The sequence below is a fragment of the Parasteatoda tepidariorum genome, chromosome 6, assembly GCF_043381705.1.
Source record: "Parasteatoda tepidariorum isolate YZ-2023 chromosome 6, CAS_Ptep_4.0, whole genome shotgun sequence".
Lineage (NCBI taxonomy): Eukaryota > Metazoa > Arthropoda > Arachnida > Araneae > Theridiidae > Parasteatoda > Parasteatoda tepidariorum.
The window spans coordinates 57,536,601-57,555,368 of NC_092209.1; the positions used below are offsets into that span (position 1 = coordinate 57,536,601).

An 18,768-nucleotide genomic window follows, 5' to 3' on the forward strand; every position below is an offset into this window, starting at 1 on the left:
GCATTCAACATTTTGTTGCCTTTAACATTTTCTTTTATTGCTAGGAAACTTCGGTATTTATTTGCATTGCTTACCAAAACTGCTTCTCATTCAATGATTTTTTTTCTTATTAAAGTCAATCTTTTTCAAAAAATAAATTCATTTTTCTAGTAAAATAAATGATTGTTATCATTTTATGCAAGAAGATTTTGCTAAACTATTAATCATAACAAAATGAAAGATTACCATGATATAAAAATAACCAACAGTACTTAGAACAGAGAATGTGCGATTAATAAGAAGAAATAAATTATAAGTAATTTTACTTGTTAAGGATATGAATATCATTTTAACGGTTAAAAATTGGCAATGAATTTCATAACCTAAATAAGTTTATTTTTTTAAAAATTTTAATACAATTGTTAAGTTTTGTAGTTTATAACATCTAATCTCCTTTTTTATATATATACTTTTGACATAAATTAAAGCTAGAGATTATAAAATAAAGATTTTTATAAAGATAAATTAATTATCCTACAACAATGAATAAATAGAAAAAAAAACTGTAACAAAAAACAAAAACTTAAAACTTTATAATTTTCAAACAAATTTAAACAAAAGCACATCAAATGTAACCTTTATTGCATTTCAACATGTTGCAAAGGTCCACACTTGGTATTTTTACAACACGTTTAACAGTTAATAATTTTTAAATTAACTATCGAATGTTAATTTTTTTTTATTCCCTTGCATAAATATAAAGCATAAAAGCTTGGGTGATAAAGATAAAATTAGTGAACTCAAGTAATTATGCAATCTATCAATTAAATAATGACAAGATTTTCTTTCCAATTTTTTTTTTTAAAGTTTAAAATGGTATAATGCTCTTGAATGGTATAATACTCTATCATTGAAAGTTTGCTCAGAACAAAATGTAAAATACAAATAACAATATCATTGTAAGAAATACTTACTTTTGCCCCCTCAGTATGCATTTTAATTTTAGAACCATCTGCACAACCTAAAATTATGATACAATTATGAAAAAGTATTTAATGACACAATTTAAAAACTTCAATTTTCGTTACTCTATTAATATAATTATTTTAATATGGGCTAGACTCAAAATTATATAAAATAATATCTTTCAATTTCTAGTATAGTTATTTGCTAGAAAAAATTAACAATAGTTGTAAAGACCGAACATTTACCTGAAGTGTAGCATACTTAAAATTATTTACTAATTATTTTTATTTTTACTTCATAAATAAAGCTAAGCTATAAAAATAAAAAGGTTAATTTATAAGACGAATATCTTTAACTTATTTATATATTTTAACTTATTTATTATAAGAATGAATATCTTTAACAGGAAATTTATTTTCAAAAGCTGATTGAATATAATGAATTTAAAATTAGAAAAAAATGAATCCAACTCAATGTCTCCCATATAATCAATTTCTAAAATTTCTAGCTCACTAAGCATAGGAATTTTTTACGTGAAACTAAATATTTTTGTATAGGCAATATCAAATCATTGTACTTTTAAATAATCATACTTGCTATAGGCTGAGGTGTAGACATTCCACATTCTGAATAAGGATTATTAGAATTTTCCACAACACATTTACTAAAGTGCTCAGAAAGTTTATCTTTGGGTACTATCAAAGAACAAATTCCACATTCTTCTTTGGCAGATTCCTATTTGAATTAGAATGATACTTTGTAATGAAAAATGAAAACACATTTTAAAGACTGTACAATAAAAATTTGATTATTCATTCACTTTTATTTTAATTTTCTCTAGATTAATGAGTCATACAATTGAGCCGGTTTCATCTGAATACTTCTGTTGATTGAAACAGGTTCCCAATTATTATTTAGTGCACTCAGCTTTACTTTTTTTTGTAATAATAATAGGAATTAATTGAGAACCACAAGACTCTAGGTTTTTTGTCAACAACATAGATAGAGAAATAGATAGCTTCTCTGGCTTGGGAGAACACCAAAGGTACTAGTATGACTCGCTTTCATACTTATGGTAAGAGTTAGCTTGTTTTAAATAGTTTTTTTAAACTTACAAATTAACTTAAGTATTTAAAAAAAGTTTTACATTTATCTACTTTAAATACAAATGAAAGGATAATAATAAATCCTCCCATAAAAAAATAATTTTAATCTTGAGTTTAATTGCCAACACGAGTCTGTGTTACTTTAAGTGGATGCATGAAATGTGCAATTTTTAGAAGTTCATATGTAATTGCTCTTTTACAAAAATATTATTATGAAATAATTAATGCGAGTGAATTTAAAACCAAAATTGTAATTTCTCTAAAAATTCTTTAAATAATACAGACTATATCATTTCAAATGTTCAGATAGTTTTTAAAATTACGGAAAAATGCAATTACCGAACAAGTTAAAATCAAAAGTTACTTTGCTTTTCAATCTTATTATGTTTTTGAATGAAGGAAGCATTATTAATTATTCTTGCTACGATTAAAAGCTTGAGTTGAAATTAGGTGCTTTTGTATGTATTTCACTTAATTTTTAAAATTTTCTTCCGTAATCAGCAGAAACAAATTGTTACTGTATGTATGCAGCATGCTTTTCTTAATTCTAACATTTTCAAAATATAATGTTTAGATAAAAGAGCATAATCCAAAAATACTAAAAAATGTTCAAAATTAATTTAATATTTAATCAATTCACATAATTTTACTTAATGCTGCATATTAAGCATAGTGATTTGCTTAAAGCTTCATTGTGTAAAAAGAATGACAAAAAAGGAATTCCATTTCGTATTTATGAAATCATTAACAGTAAAACAGAGGTGCAAAAAATTATCAGAGCCTAATCTTTCCCCAGAACAGTTTTTTTTTTTTTTTTAAATTTCTCTCAAAATTTTTTTTAGTTACCATGATTTTTTAAAATTATTTTTATAAATTAAAGTTCGTATATTGTTAAAATTTTTGATAAAAACCTTGTTTCTCAACAGAGGAAAATATTGATTTTTTTTTTACACAAATCTTGAGAGGAGACTAGCACATGTGTTAAAAATAATATAATATCCAAATATATTGTGTCAGTAATAATTTACTTTTCAAAAAACATTAAATCCTCGTTCCTTGTTATCCTAAGATTTTTTCTGTAGGAATAATTTTACATTCATTTTACTTTCACAGTCAAAACTTTTGTAAAGCAACACATTTTTTAACAATAAAAAATTGTGCAGCATTTATATCCTGTAATTAGTTGCCTGAATTTCCTATGAACTCACTTGTACAATCGAACAAATTATGCACTCCTGGTAAAATATACTTTTACTTTACAATTTTATATACACACGCGAATGCAGCCAAATTTATGTTTTTAGTCTTTTAGCTTGTAATATTATTTTTCAATATTTTTGAATTGAAAAAAATATAATACATTAAATTTTTCCTGCTTTTTCTTAAAATTTGTATTGATGAAATTGGGAAAAAATATGATTTATTAATTACATTAATGTCAATGTTGAAAACTTAATACAGTTAATTAATAGTATTAAATAATGCTTAAGTATGGGGTTTCTCCATATNTATATATATATATATATATATATATATATATATATATATATATATATATATATATATATATATATATATATATATATATATATACAGACAAACAAAAAGGAACTCATTCTTTTACATATTACTAGGGTACAGTAATAATTTACATGAAATTTTTATTTGCATCTTAAGTTGCAACTTAAAATAGTGTGCATAGCCATATTCAAAACTTTCATTTATGCTTTTTTATTTTGTTAGCATAATTATGCACTGAAAGTGGTTATTTTTTAATTGTTAATAATAGTTAATGACTGAAATTTTCATGATTATACCTTATAATAGCTTAAATATTTTTAATTTAAGGTGTAAAAGATAATTTTACCTTTTAAGTTTTAAATAAATCCCCCCCCAAAAAAAACAGTTTAAAGCAAAAATCTAGGTTCTTTTTAGTTTCAAAAAACAAACTTTTTTGAACGTTACTTATGATGGTCTTAACGGGGAAAAAACAGGGCTTTGAAGAGTACATGAAATAAGGCTTTTGCCTTTATTTTTGAGTATAGTCCATTATGTTCCCAGGTGTAATTTAAAATGTCCTTTCATTTTCGAAAGAAATTCTTTTACCACCATAGTCACAGAGGAATTTTTCAAAGCTTTGCCCAGTTATATAATTTTCAATGATTGATATTTTTTGAGTCAAATATCTGCAATTCTAGTTCAATTATCTTATTCGAGTTAGATCTCTAGCAAATAAAATAACATAGGACCTTTGTCTTTAAGTAAACACTTTTTCTAGATTTTAATACATTATAAATATACAATATGATAAATTAATTTAAAGTAAATAAACATGTATATGTATAATTAAGATGATAATGCTGGATTCACGCATGGATTATTGGAAGCTAAATATAATAACATTTCCTTGCAGTTACATATACCAATTTTGTTATCTTATCTCCAAATAAAAAGTTTTACTTTAAAAATTACCTCTTAAAAATAATCACATTAAAATTATCACAACACTTTAACAAAATCACTGAATAGGGTTCATACAACACTTAACATAAAATACCCTGGTCCTTGAAATAGATAATTATCAGTGTTTCAGAGATAATAATCTGATTGAAAATTGATAAAAAGGAAACTTTGGTGAAAGTTAAAAATGACTAGCTAGCAAACAACGAAAATATTAAAATATATTATGATTGAAAATTTACATACACAAGATAACAGATAAAATTAGAGACAGTAACAGTTCACATTTCATAAGAGATTATATAACAGCTTTAATCACCTGTTTACATGATACCATATGCTTCCTTTTATCTCTCTTTGCCCATACCTTGCCCATACTTGTACTTTGCCCATATCTTGTTAAACTAGAAACCGGATGCGATTAGACATGGGTGAAATTGACGACTTTTCGAAGTCCCTTAGAAATCCTTTCCCACAGACACATCTTCATTTTCTTGGAATCTTATCTTCCAAATTGCTATCCTTTCTTCTGGAGAAAGGGGATACCTCTTTGCTGGGGGAATAACTGACAAAAGCCTGAGGGATAGAAAGAAACGCAGGCCCTCTTCTTTTTTATGTACTAAGGTGTTTATCAATGGTTTATGGGATCACATAATTGCTTTTTGAAATTTTCAAGCAAAATGAAAGTATAAGAATAAAATTTATTTAATTTTTTCATCTTTTTTTTAAAAAATACTTGTAAATGAGGAAAATCATTTACTTATTCGGATTCAAGGTTTACATTTTAATCAACGCAATAAATATGCAGTCGGAAAAAAAGAAAAACAGTAACAAAATATTTTTAATTTATTATTTTTTTATCATTTTCTTAGTAGTAAAAAGATTGTTGATTGATTCAGAAAAACAATTAAACTGTTCGTATTCAATATCTTAAAATATATATTAATCAACATAACAGATTCTCATTGACTTATTTCATGTACAGTGCATGAAATGGAAAAAGGGAACACCTTGATTACTTTTGATTTAATCAAATTTTCACGTACAAAGAGTCAATACCATATTTTAAGTTACGAAAATGAGCAGAAAAGCGCATTCTGTTCTGGATAAAAATACAAGTTTGTCTATAGTTTTAGGTTTTTAATTTTCAAAATGTGGAAACAGCCGCAATCTGGAAGATATGGTCTAAAGTTATGGCTAAGAGAGAGTTGCAAAGTTTGGGTCCTTAAATTTTAACTTTACTCTTCAATTATCTTGAGAACTTTTTGAGTATATTGAAACATTTTTGCATAAAATTACAAAAAACATTTTATACACAAATTTTTAAGCAAAAATAATTTCAAATAATTATCTGTTATTTTTTATTAGTTTATTAAATAATAGTAATATATATTGAATTGTGTGTTCTACATATTTTTACATCCTTTTAATTTCAAAATACAAACTTTCAAAGCAATCGATCAATTAGTTTCTGAGTTATCAAATTTTAAAAAAGTCAGTTTGATTAAAATTTTATTTATCTCAAATTATTCAACCGATTTCATTGAAATTTTGTATTTCGCAATTTAAAATTACATTCCATAAAATTATATAAAAATTTGTAAATCTTGCTATTTTATTTTATTTTATCCGTCGTTGAATAACCAGCCCAATTTTCGAGTTTACGACTACTAATGTTCAACTCCGTAGCCTTGTAATTTTGAAACAATCCAGAAGACAAGGAAACTCCTGGGTAAGTATCCCCAGAGGTTTTGATTTGTTATGGGAACATGGAGGACATTATGACTTGACAGATTTAACGTGCATCAGTCGCCATTTACTTCACAGGGATTTCAAAAATCGGGATTCAGAATTTTTCTAACACATATTATAAATATAAAAAATATTAAATATTTTATAACTATTTAAAACTATATTTTTTGCATAGCATTACCTTTGGAAAAACGAATTTTTGCAATTGTATGAAAATGTTTCGATTCAATCAAAAAGCAAAACGTTCTTGAGATATGACGAGATTGAGGTATTATCATTGAGCTATTATTTCGAAGCTATTACTATGCAATTACTATGAAATTAACAAAAGAGGAAAAATGAAACACGTTTTTATTTATTTATATTTGATATTAATATTGAAAGTGAACATTATTTCACCTTATTTTCCTCTTTCAATCACAATCCTTAAAATTATCAAAGCTTATATATATGGATAACCATCAGCTAAATTACCTTTCTATATAAAAAAGAAAAATTATTTTGCTATTATCAGCAATATTGACATATACTTCAAATGAATGCACAGTGTGCAAAAAAATAAATGGACCCACCGGAATAAATTTTAATCTTAAGTTCTGATCTTCATGTTCTAGGACTCATTCTTAATGGTTCGAGAGGGTGACATCAAATATACTAATTAATTAGTCCAAACAATATTTTAAGTTAGGAAATTAGACATAAAAACTTTATCCGATTAAACATACCTTTCTTCAACGGATTCGGATTTCTGACCCCTAAAATATAGTAGTTTCAATCTAGAAATATTGTTTTAATAGTATTTTCAGGCGCTTGAAAGTTAGGATCCTTTAATGTTAACTTTAGTTTTTGCGTATTTCACTATATCCTAATTTTTGAACATTGAAACAGTTTTGCATACAATTCTAATCAGATCAATCAATTCCTATTCGTTTCTCTTAAGATAATTTCATGCGAAATGAAACTTATAGTAAACATTTAATATTACTTTATTTAAGTCGAGAAACTTAAAAAATGTAAGGTGTACAATTTTTTTATCATTTGCAACTTTAAATGTCAAAATACAAAATTTAAACAAAATCGGTCAAATAAGTCCTGAGAAATAAAAACTCATATTTTTCGAAATTTGGTCCTCTAGCTTCTTAACTTTTAGTGTTCATTTTTTGTGACTTAAAATTCGTAACTATGAAAGCAAAAGCAAATTTAAATCGTATAGGAAATAATGTTTCGCGTTGACATGTGGTAAACAATAATCAATTAACTGTGCGAAAGGTAATTCGTTGCCGGTGTATGTCCATATGCAAAAAGCTTCTGCAGGGCTAAACAGAAATCTTGGTAGAAAACGTGCTTTCAGCTTTGCAGAGAAACGAAAACATGGGCAGACAAACAGCAGCCATGTGTGGCAATTTTTTCTAAAAATGTAAGTTAGTTAATATTCGTTTCTCGGAGACAAATTGAAAATTCGTAAATTGAAAAATAATTACAAATTTAAGCTATATTGTTTGAATCTTATATTTTAAGCCGTTGGACTTACTCTTTTTCTCAAATGGAGAAATTAGCCCTTTGCCGGACATAGATGTTCACTTTAAAAGCATCTTTGAAAAGAAAAAGGAATCGCAAGGAGAAATTTTAAAAGTCTCTTTGTATTTACTTACAATACATATTAACATCGAGTCCCCTAATTAAAATAGCATTTTTTTGTCCGTAAAATTACACTATGTAACAATTAAAAAAAATTCGAATTTTACAATTTTATGGGCATAACCATTTCGAAGTTCGTTCAAAACGGGACATGATATTTTTAGATTGAATACGTGGATGCAAAAAATGTACTTAAAACTTTATTTTCAAAACATTTAAATGATTCAAAAGCCAATCGATGTATATAAAAATAACATTTTATATCAATATGTTCTTTAAATGCTTTGCTAAATGTGCATGAAATTTAAAATTTTTATTAACGAATAATTTTTGCGTTATGAGAGTAAGAAGCGTAGAAATTTTTCGAATTTGCGGTTACTGCTAAAACTATTTTTCTTCATTACAGAAATAATTTTTACGCTTGCAATGTATGTTCAATTGCACCATACAGTACAAAATACATTTGAAATTGTATTTTGTACTGTAGTTGAAATTTTGTAATTGAAGAAAAAAAAATTTGATTTAAATTTACATTAAAAGGAATCTGCACATTATGGTATCAATATTAGTGATTTTAGATTCTTAGAAACACACTCAGGGTGCATAGCCAAATCTTTTAATAAAAAATAAGCACTTTTTAAAAACTTTTCAAGAACTTTACAAAAATTTTCAAGCACTCAAAAAATTCATATTCAATCAATGATATTATTGAAAAACAAGAACTTTTTATAAACAGTTTTAGCGTTAAAAAAAACCCAAAAAGAAACGGGCTTAAATCGAAACAATCAGTACTTTCCCACATCACCGAGTGAATTCAACTTGACCCTGAACTCAGAACAAAAGTACCCTTACCCCCTAAGTCAAAAAAAGTGTTAGAAGTAAAATGAAATAAACAAGAACAAAATTAAAATAAATTAAAAAGAAAAACATTTCATAAGGATCTGATATTCTCTATCCGAATTGGAGCACTCGGGTTTCGGTTTCAAGTGTGCGCGCATGCGTAAGTCATAACGTGGGTACGACATGAAGTCCGCGTGAATGATTACGTAGCAAACTCCCCATTTTTCGTGAAATGCATGGGATCCACCAGATATCACTGAAGGGGAAAAAAATTATTCGGAAAAATAAGCACTTTTTAAAAACACCAGCTGGAAAAAGCACCTTTAAAAGCTTTTAATAACGAAATCCCCCAAAAAGCACCTTTAAGTACTTTTTACAAACGCTACGCACCCTGACACTTGAAAAAAATTACGCAAGAAAAAAATGCGAAGTATAAAATTTGTTTTAATTTAACTATTTTGAATTAATTTGTTTCAGCCCCCCTGTTAGGGGAGACTTAACCCCTTGTCGGGCAGAGTCTGGCGCCACCCTTGATGAGTGCAACTTTCTTCCTTAAAAATAATATTGCTTCATCAGAGCAATGCTTTGCCTATTTTTTTAACAAACCAATTTAAACAAAAAGCAATACAAAAGAACTGATGTTTATTAATGTTATAAACATATCAAAAATAAGTTACAGACGTATAAATCTCATCTTTAAAATTTATAATAGAAAATCAAAGTAAATTAGGATGAACTTAATTTGTATAGTATAATAATATAATAATGTATAATAATAATATAATACATTTAATATAACCAGGGTTTGTATTTCAATCCAGAAGAAGTCATTTCTTACAGGACACTGGAAAAAAACTAGAAGAAACTGGATGAAGTGGAAGAATAAAAAATTGATTAAAATTCACCAATATAACTATTTACTGATAGTGAATAAATTAATAGTTCAGGTTTAAAATAAATAAAATTTCATAAAATACAAAAGAATTTAAAACAATTTTACAAATATTTTTTTTAATATCTATATTCATAGTATTTATTTCAATTTAAGTTACCCATTATTTTTCTAAATAAATGTATGTACTTATATCTTGATGTGTATTTATATTATTTTCAGTTTACTAAATATTCTGCTTAAGAACTGAATTTTCAATTAAATAAATAAAATATTACTAGAAATAATAAATAACAATCAAGAAAATAAAATACCAATTTAAAAAGTATTATTTTGCTAATATTTTTTTCAATTGACATTTTTTTAAGTCCATAATATTTTTTAGTACTTTTAGCTATTAATTTTTTCTCAGATTTATTCACTAACAGTAAAATAAGACTACTTTTCCTCTCTAAATTTATAATGCTAGTAAATCTTAAGTAAAGTATTGCAAGGATATCAAAATGTTAAGAAGAAAAAAACTCAGCTATAGTATTTGAAAACTTACAAATTTTATTTTTTGAAATAAAAGTTATAAGTTAGGACAGATAAGATATTGAAAAAGCTTTAAAATTGTTCAACCACTTATTTATTTAATTTAAAAAAATTTAAAGTTAATGTTGTTTTAAAAATAAAAATATGTAATGTTGTTTTGAAAATAAAAATTCATTAGTTTTAGAAAAAAAATAACCTAGCAAAACATTAAGTATATTTTATAAATTATTATTTACTTATATTTTTATGATTGGGTGTGTAAAATTACAATTTGTTTTAAAAATATTTATTTTTTTCAATACTTTTAGCATACTATCTTAGAATTGTTTACAAAAATCATACTTAACAGCATTGAATTTAAGTTCATGACATTCGCTTCCCTATTCTATTTTTGACTTTTTATTTTAACTTAAAAATGATTTATTAAATGGCTTGTAAAAATAATTATAATTTAAGTTATATTGTGATTATAAAATATTTAAATTTTTATATTAATACACTCTTTAATAAAAAAGAGTTTCTTCCACTCTGGTTGGAAGAAACCTAGGTCCATTGATCAAAAAATCTGGGTGCCGTGGACACAAACTTTAATAATTGTAGGCACAGGTTGAAACTTCAAGCAAAATTTACTTTCTATTTATTAAAAAAGGTATTTAAATTACTTAAAACATAAATAAAGGATGATAGATTTGAAAATTTCAGTTTAGATTTTAATTTTAGTTCTCACATAATTCCAATAAACAATTCTTGAGGAATATACTAACAGGAAATATATACAGGAAAAAAGAAATTGTAACATTCTAGTCCCTCTCGAAAAACAACCCTCTCAGCCTTATGATAAATCAAGCTCTGCCTATGTCTCTCAGTGCAGTTTTTTCCCACTGAGTAAAAAAACTTACCATCCCTGATTACAACAAATAAAGAAAAACAATTCTGATTTAAAAGGAAGTTATACTGAGGGAGAAGCTTTTAGTGGCAATTTTTATTTCACCTCTATTAGAATTTGAAAATTTCAAGTTCAGAGATAGGTGAATACAAATAAATCTAGAGTAAACAATGAAGTTTCAAATGCTGAAAAAAATATTTTCTAAATTTTTAAGTGCAAACAAGTTATTGCAAGATTACACCTATACATAACCGTGCCATAATTTGTTTTTGTTTCAATGTTTTAGCGATAAAAAAAAAATCATAAATTTGAATTTTTATGCTTTACTCCAGGCTTATCTTCATTTAGAATTTTTATTTATTTATGTTGGTGAAAGAGAATTTGCTAAGAAGGGTTACTCCTACATCATAACATTCCCTTAAAAAAAAATAGAGAAAATAATTTAAGAAAATAAACATGACTTAATGGCAAGAGATAATTAAAATTGAATGAAAAAACTCCTTTATTAGCCACCTCAATAATTCCTAATATCTATTTCACTACTTTTGCTAAGTAAGCAATCATGTATTTTCATCACTTTTTTTTAACTACCTGCAGTTTTTGTAACATATAGTAACATTATCCCTTTTGACGCTCTTTGTGTATGCCGATTTCATCATAAATCCAATGACTTTTCAGTAGTTATCACTACCCGTTTTCACGTAGCTTCTGAAATCGCGATTTTTGTAAGTTATGAAAGGCTTTATTTGTGCAAATTTCATCAAAAATCTCATGACTTTTTACCCTTTTTTGGCAGTTATTGCAACACATTTCCGTGTGATTTTTAAAATTTAATTTTTTAGCATGATATTACGATTCACGAGTAAAGAATCGCTTATTCATACAACCATTTTTTGATGTGGTCTATTTGTATTGATTTTATGGCACATCAAATTATTTTTCAATCGTTATTTTGGCAATTATTGCTACACATTTCTACCAAGTTTTGAAAGTGCCAATATTTTTTATACACTATTGCGAGACTTTAATTTCACATCCCGCATTTGAATACATAAATTTTCTACATGCTTTATTTACGTCAATTTCACCGGAAATATAAAGCCATTTTGATAATTTTTTTGGCAGTTCCACGCTTTTCCCCGTGATTAAAAAAATTCTCATATTTTTAATACTATAATTTGTCAGCACGGGAGTCTTGAACCATGCATTAAAAGAATGACTATGCGCATTAAAAGAATACATGCTCTATTTGTGCCGAATTTAACATAAATATAAGAGGTTTTTCGAATGGGATATATTTCTTTGTCCCGTTTTTGCTGCATTTTTATTTGTGATTTAGAATATCCTGATATTTTTACCCCATATTACAACTTGTAAAAAAAAATCCGGATTACAACTCGTCAAAAAAAATCTAGATTCAAAAATCAGGGAAGGAAGAACACCATCTAGGACAGATTCCAAACCTGATTAGTAAGTCATTTACCCTAAGTTTAATACTACCCACAACAACAGCTTCTGTCGAGACACTGTTTTGCAGAATTAATTTGGATTGTTCAAAATTACAGAGCAGTCTTCAAACAAAATCATTAAATTTTCATTCAATGGCTTGGAAAAGTTATCACATGATCAATTCGATAAAACTATCCTAATATTCAAAAACTTTTTAAGTTACAGGATAACCATTAAGAAATTTTTTAAACCATTTTCTACCTACTTAGTCATTAATGATTATATGCTGGGAAATTATCTGTATATCATTAAATTTTAACTGCAAAAAAATGTAATAACGATAAGTTTCGTAAAGTAATGTAATTTTTTTTTAATTGGTAATATACATATGTGAGTTAATTGCAAGTGCCGTGTTAAAAAAATATTCATTATAAAACGTTGTAAACAAGCATCTTAATAGATTTTATTATTTAGGAAAATAATTCCTTCAAAATTAATGTTTCCTTTCTTTCTCTTCCCTCTCTCAGCCCCTGCCTCTTATAATTAATTTAAAATGAATATTTTAAAGTTAAAGTATATTCCCTACTTAATGCTTAATCTTATTTTCTGCAAAAGAGGTTTTGTTTAAATTTTAAACATTATCAACCCTATAAACTCTCTTTAAATAAAAGTATTTAACTTGCATTTATTTTAATAACTAGAATGTTTTTTAAATTTAATTCTACAAACAAATTTAAAATTTATTTTTTAAATGGACTTTTGTATGGTGTAATATGACCAAAAAAAGAAAGAAAGAATTTTTCCATAGTTTTTAATTATTTCAATTCATCTAAATTTTTGTCACATAAACTGATTCTGATTTTCTGATTGTGGTTTTTTTCTTAAGTAATCAGTTTTGCAGTTTCTAATTTTAAACATTTAGAGGTGTTTAATTTTATGCAAAGATATTACAAGGTTAACTGATAAAAAGAATTTAGAGCCTATGTTACTACGTATTACTACGTATGGGGTGTAGTGTGGCAGGCCTCCTTGTGGTGCACCCTGTTTAACGCTGAATCTGCTACAGCCTTCGCCAATCTCTTGCTGTCTTGTACTGATTGTGAAGACTATATGAAGGTTTTTAAAAATGTCTTAAAAAACTGTCCTTTCAAGGGCACGGACAACCCCGGCCTTAAGGTTCTTTTCTGGAATGCCGGTGGCCTTACTATTGACAAGTTTACTGAACTTAAATATATTATTTCTAATGAAAAACCTGATGCAATTGGTATTGCTGAAAGCGGCTCATCTGCTGACAAGCTTGAATCCTTCCCAATGAAGAACTATAAATCATATTCTCTTAGACGTTTTCGCCAAATAACATCTGGAATTGCTATATTCGTTAAAGACACTCTCATTGCAGAACCACTGATTAAACATACCATGACATCCTCTGACTTTTTGGAAGCAATTGAATTGAGAGTGTGGAAAAACAACATTGGCTTTCGTATTTCATTCATTTATAATCCACCTCGAAATAAACCTGACCTAAATTCTCTCATTGTGGATTGGAATAAACACTCCATTATTTTAGGTGATTTTAACGCCCACTCCATCAGATGGGTTTAAGACCAAAACTGCCCTATTGGCAGTTTGGTAGAAGATTTTATTGATACAAACCAGATTGATTTTATCGAAAACTCAAAGGCCTCACCCACTTTTCTTTCATATGGGGGTAGTTCTTCTCATCCTGACTTATTGCTGTCTCACCCACGATTAACACCTTTGATAAAACACGACCTTATCATGGCTCCTGGTGGTGCTGGTCATAAGATCCTTTCTGTGATTATCTCAGAGCCAAGACTGACTAAAGAATCCAGAATTACTCGATGGAACTTGAGCAAGGCTAACTGGAAGAAGTATGCAGAATTAACAGATTCACTTTTGGGAAACTGCCCCTTACATGAAAATAATGACACGTCCCTTGATCGGATCGTGATCACAATCTTGCAATGTGCCAATGCTTGTGTCCCCAGGGGTCACATTAAAAATGCAAAACCTTTCTGGAATGATAAGCTTCAGGCGCACAAGGAAGAAAAAGACCATGCAAGAGCTAGGGCAGAATCCACTGGCCTCCTAGAGGATTGTATCTCCTTAAGAAAAAGCCAGGCCATTTTAAAGAAAGAGATTTTAAATGCAAAACGCTTTTCTTTTAGCAAGTTTCTGGAAAATATGAACTATTGAAAAGATGGACCAAAAGCTTTTAGATTTCTATCTGCTCTAAATGGAAAGCGCACACAACCTTGCAAGCAACCTTTGAAGGTTGGCAATAGAACTTCAACCTCAAACCAAGATATTGCCAAAATTTTTTTGAAACTTTATAGCAAGATTAGTAATTTTTACCCGATGACTAGGATTAAGAGGGGTGAAATAAATCCCTCTGGTGATAACCCAGAATGGAACTGCCTTTTCTCCTCACCTTTCACTGTTAAGGAATTTCAGAGAGGACTCTGTTGCTTGAAGAGAGGAAAGAGTGCTGGTCCCGATGGCATCCTCCCTGAATTTATTTTGGAACTTGGCGTTAAAGCTAAACAAACAATCCTTAATTTTATAAACAAAACTTGGGGTGGCACTTTTCCCAGCTTCTGGAGAAAGGCTGATGTTATACCTATTTTGAAACATGGAAAAGACCCGACGGACATCCAAAATTTTAGACCAATTTCCTTGACCTGTATCCTAAGTAAGCTAACTGAAAGAATGGTCGTTGATCGGCTTCAGTTCTTTTTGGACTATGGTGGCCATATCTCTGAGAGACAGGCTGGTTTCAGACGTGGATACAATACAACGGAACAGATTGTCAGACTTTCACAGCATATTAAGGACGGCTTCCAGAGAAAGCAAAGTATACTTGCTGTCTTCGTTGATTGTAAATCGGCGTTTGACAGAGTTTGGAGAAAATTGCTTCTTAGGAAGTTGCTTCATAAGAAAGTGTATGGAAATCTTTTCAAGTGGATTAGTGATTTTCTTTCACAAAGATTTTTGAACATTAAATATGGCAATTCTCAATCAGGGTATGGGCAAACCAGGCAGGGCCTTCCACAGGGCTCAGTTTTAAGTCCCGTCCTCTTTAATATTATGGTAAATGACCTTTTGAGCTACATTAATGCCGTTTCAGAGACTGAATCATTGTTGTATGCCGATGACCTTGTTATTTGGTCTACTGGCTCTGATATCTCTATGCTGGAGAAAACACTCAATTTGGCTTTAGAGGCTCTGGCAACCTGGACCCTGGACAACGAATTCAAGGTTAACCCGGAAAAGACAAATTTTGAACTTTTTACCCTTAGTACCAAAAAGTTTAATGTTAACTTGGTATACAAAAATAGTACTCTGGGTCGGACCGATTGTGCTACCTACTTGGGCATAACTCTTGATACCAGACTGACCTGGACTAAATACATAAATCAAGTGGCAGATAGCGTGACAAATCGCCTTGGTCTATTGAAACGTCTCGCTGGAATAAAGTGGGGTTCATCCCAAAGAGTCCTTGCTTCCACTTTTACTTCTTACATTAAACCAGTATTTGACTATGTTCAGAAATCCTTGTTACTGCCTCGGACAGTGTGTTATCAAAACTCGATTTGGTTCAAAACAAAGCACTAAGGCTCATCACTGGTTCTGCGATCTCAACCCCTATTTCTGCCATGCAGCTACAGACAGAAATTTATAATTTATCTGACAAACGAACTTATGTTGTCCTTTCTCTTGGTGAAAGATTGTTGAGAAAGGAGCACTTTTGGCCGTACTACAATCTTCCTCAAACTAGACTTAAATCTCAACATTCCTTTCTTTTCGAGTACCGGAGACTTGCAGAGATCTTTGAGGTCTCCAACTCCAAACTTTGCATCTATAGGCCACCTGTTTTTACGGGCCTTCTGAGATATGCCACTGCCAGATTTGACTTGGTACTGCCTGTTCGGAAATCGGACTTCCAGACCGAGTTGTATCCTATCGCTCTGGCCACTATACACGAGAGATACCCTTACGAGTAATGGCTGCAGGTTTTTACTGATGGATCCGCCACTTTTTCAACTGGTAGAGCTGGAGCTGGTGCTTACTCCAAATATTTCAGCCTTAGAGAACCTCTTGACACTTGGGCAGATAATTTTGATGGCGAAGTGTTTGCAATCCTTATGGCTATTACAGCTATTGGTGAACCATCTGAACAAAACATTGTTATCTTTGTCGATTCTCAGGCTGCTATTCAGACCATTTCTGAATATAATTTATATCCCTCTGAACACGAATTTAAGTGTAAACAAAGCATTGACTCTCTTCTTTGTTCTGGAAGAGAGGTAGTCCTCCAGTGGATCCCTGGCCACTGTGGCATTTACGGAAATGAACGGGCTGACATGTTGGCTAGAGAGGCTTCAGCACTGCATCCATCTTCTCATCCAGTTCCCCTTAGAAATGCAAGGCGGCTTCTTAAGAGCAAATGCAGGCACAGAACAATATCTGCTTTTAGGGACTTAGCTGATGGAAAATCCTGGGCTAGCCTTCTTGATGACCAGCAGCGCTCTCACCTTTCCCTCCTTCCCAGAGCTGAGGGAGTTGCTTGCCTTAGATTAATTACAGGACATGACTACTTGCAGGCCCATTTATTTCAAATTAACTTGGTCAATTCACCTCTTTGTGTGCTCTGTAACACTTCGCCTATGACTGGGGAGCATTTATTTGATTGCCCCTCTCTTCTTGACATTCATTCCTCTGATGACTTTTGTGCCCTCTCACCTTCTGGAGCTACTTCAGTATTGTATTGGACTNAAAAAAAAAAAAAAAAAAAAAAAAAAAAAAAAAAAAAAAAAAAAAAAAAAAAAAAACAATTACTACCTACAATTGCTGTCAATTTGTCTGTCGAAATACTTTGGCATGCGGCCCTTCATTGGTCAATCTGCTGTGCATGTGGTCCTTTACTCAAAAAGGTTGCGTACTTCTTGCTTAAGCAAACTAAAATTGATAAAATTGTTTGTTATATTAGTTTTAATGCACTAAAAAAACTAAAAGCAAAAAATACTTTAGCGCATATATTTACGTTTTTAAGTATTTGCATAAAAAAATTTTTTTAAAGCATTTTGTGATTGATCTCTTCCATACTGATATTCGGCTATGTGTGGTGTTTAAGTTCAGAGATATGTGAAATAATCTATGCAAAATATAACAAATGATTATACAACACTAAATTCAAAACAATGCAAATCCTCACATTTTAAGAGTTACATTATAAAGATCTAATGTAATTTAAAGACATGATCGTCAACATATCACATTGGAAATATTTAATGACCTAAAAAAGTAAAAGACTAAGCATAAAAAATGAAGAATAATGGGAAATATGACTTGATAATAGTTACAAAATAACATTTGTCACTTTAAGATCTTTCAAAAATTTTATTATTTTTTTTTCTTAATAAGTACAGCAGAGAACCTATTATCCGGAACGATCGGGGCCATCGCTATTCCTAATAACTCATTTTTCCGGTTTTTTGAATCGCTACAAAGAGCCGTTTTTTTTAATTGTCAAACTCAACTAAAAAATATATATTTAGAATAATTTAAAAAAACTCTTACTTCTTTTGACAATGTAGGGAACTAACGATAATTTCTAAAATGATGGTAAACATCTTTTAAAAAAGAAAGAATTCTGAAATCTTTTGAAGAAAAAAAAATTTTTTTTTCTAATATGGCGGGAAAATTTTGTTCCGGTTTTCTGATTTTCCGGTATTCTGATTTCTGGATAAGAGGTTCTGTACTGTATATTACTAATATAGTTAAGAAAGTGTTTTTTTTTTAAAAAATTAATACAAAATACTATATTTCTAAATATAATCTAATAAGTGATTAACGTTTAAGTAACAACTAAAGATGAGATCAGGCTCACGTTACTTTTTTGTCTTCAGGCTTTTCTAAGCTCCTTCGTTTTCTCTGCAGAGCACTAGCCTTATCATTATAAGAATAAGCTTCATGAGCAGAATTACGCAATTTGTGTTCATTTGATACAACTGAAGGAAGACTTAATAAATCAGGACGACATCCTGACTGAAAAAGCAAGAGAAAGAAGTAAGTAAGTTATTTTTTAATATTAAAATGCAAGACTGTCAATTAATAATGTCGACAGTCAAAACAAAAAAAGAATTTAAGTCACTAAATATTTTTTTATAACATAAAAAAATTTCAATTAAATAAAGCAAACAAAATTTAAATAAAACAAGACATCCTGGCAATATTCATGA

The 18,768-nt window shown here is 29.0% G+C and overlaps 1 protein-coding gene across 1 annotated transcript in view; it reads right to left on the reverse strand.

Annotated features, from left to right (window-relative positions):
• LOC107451978 (uncharacterized) overlaps positions 1 to 18,768 on the reverse strand; it is a gene marked incomplete in the record, with an annotated part of 60,877 nt that overhangs the window by 39,995 nt on the left and 2,114 nt on the right. Inside the window, 3 exon segments of the mRNA XM_071181605.1 lie at positions 954 to 1,000; positions 1,539 to 1,680; positions 18,422 to 18,574. Coding sequence (XP_071037706.1) covers positions 954 to 1,000; positions 1,539 to 1,680; positions 18,422 to 18,574 — 342 coding nt within the window.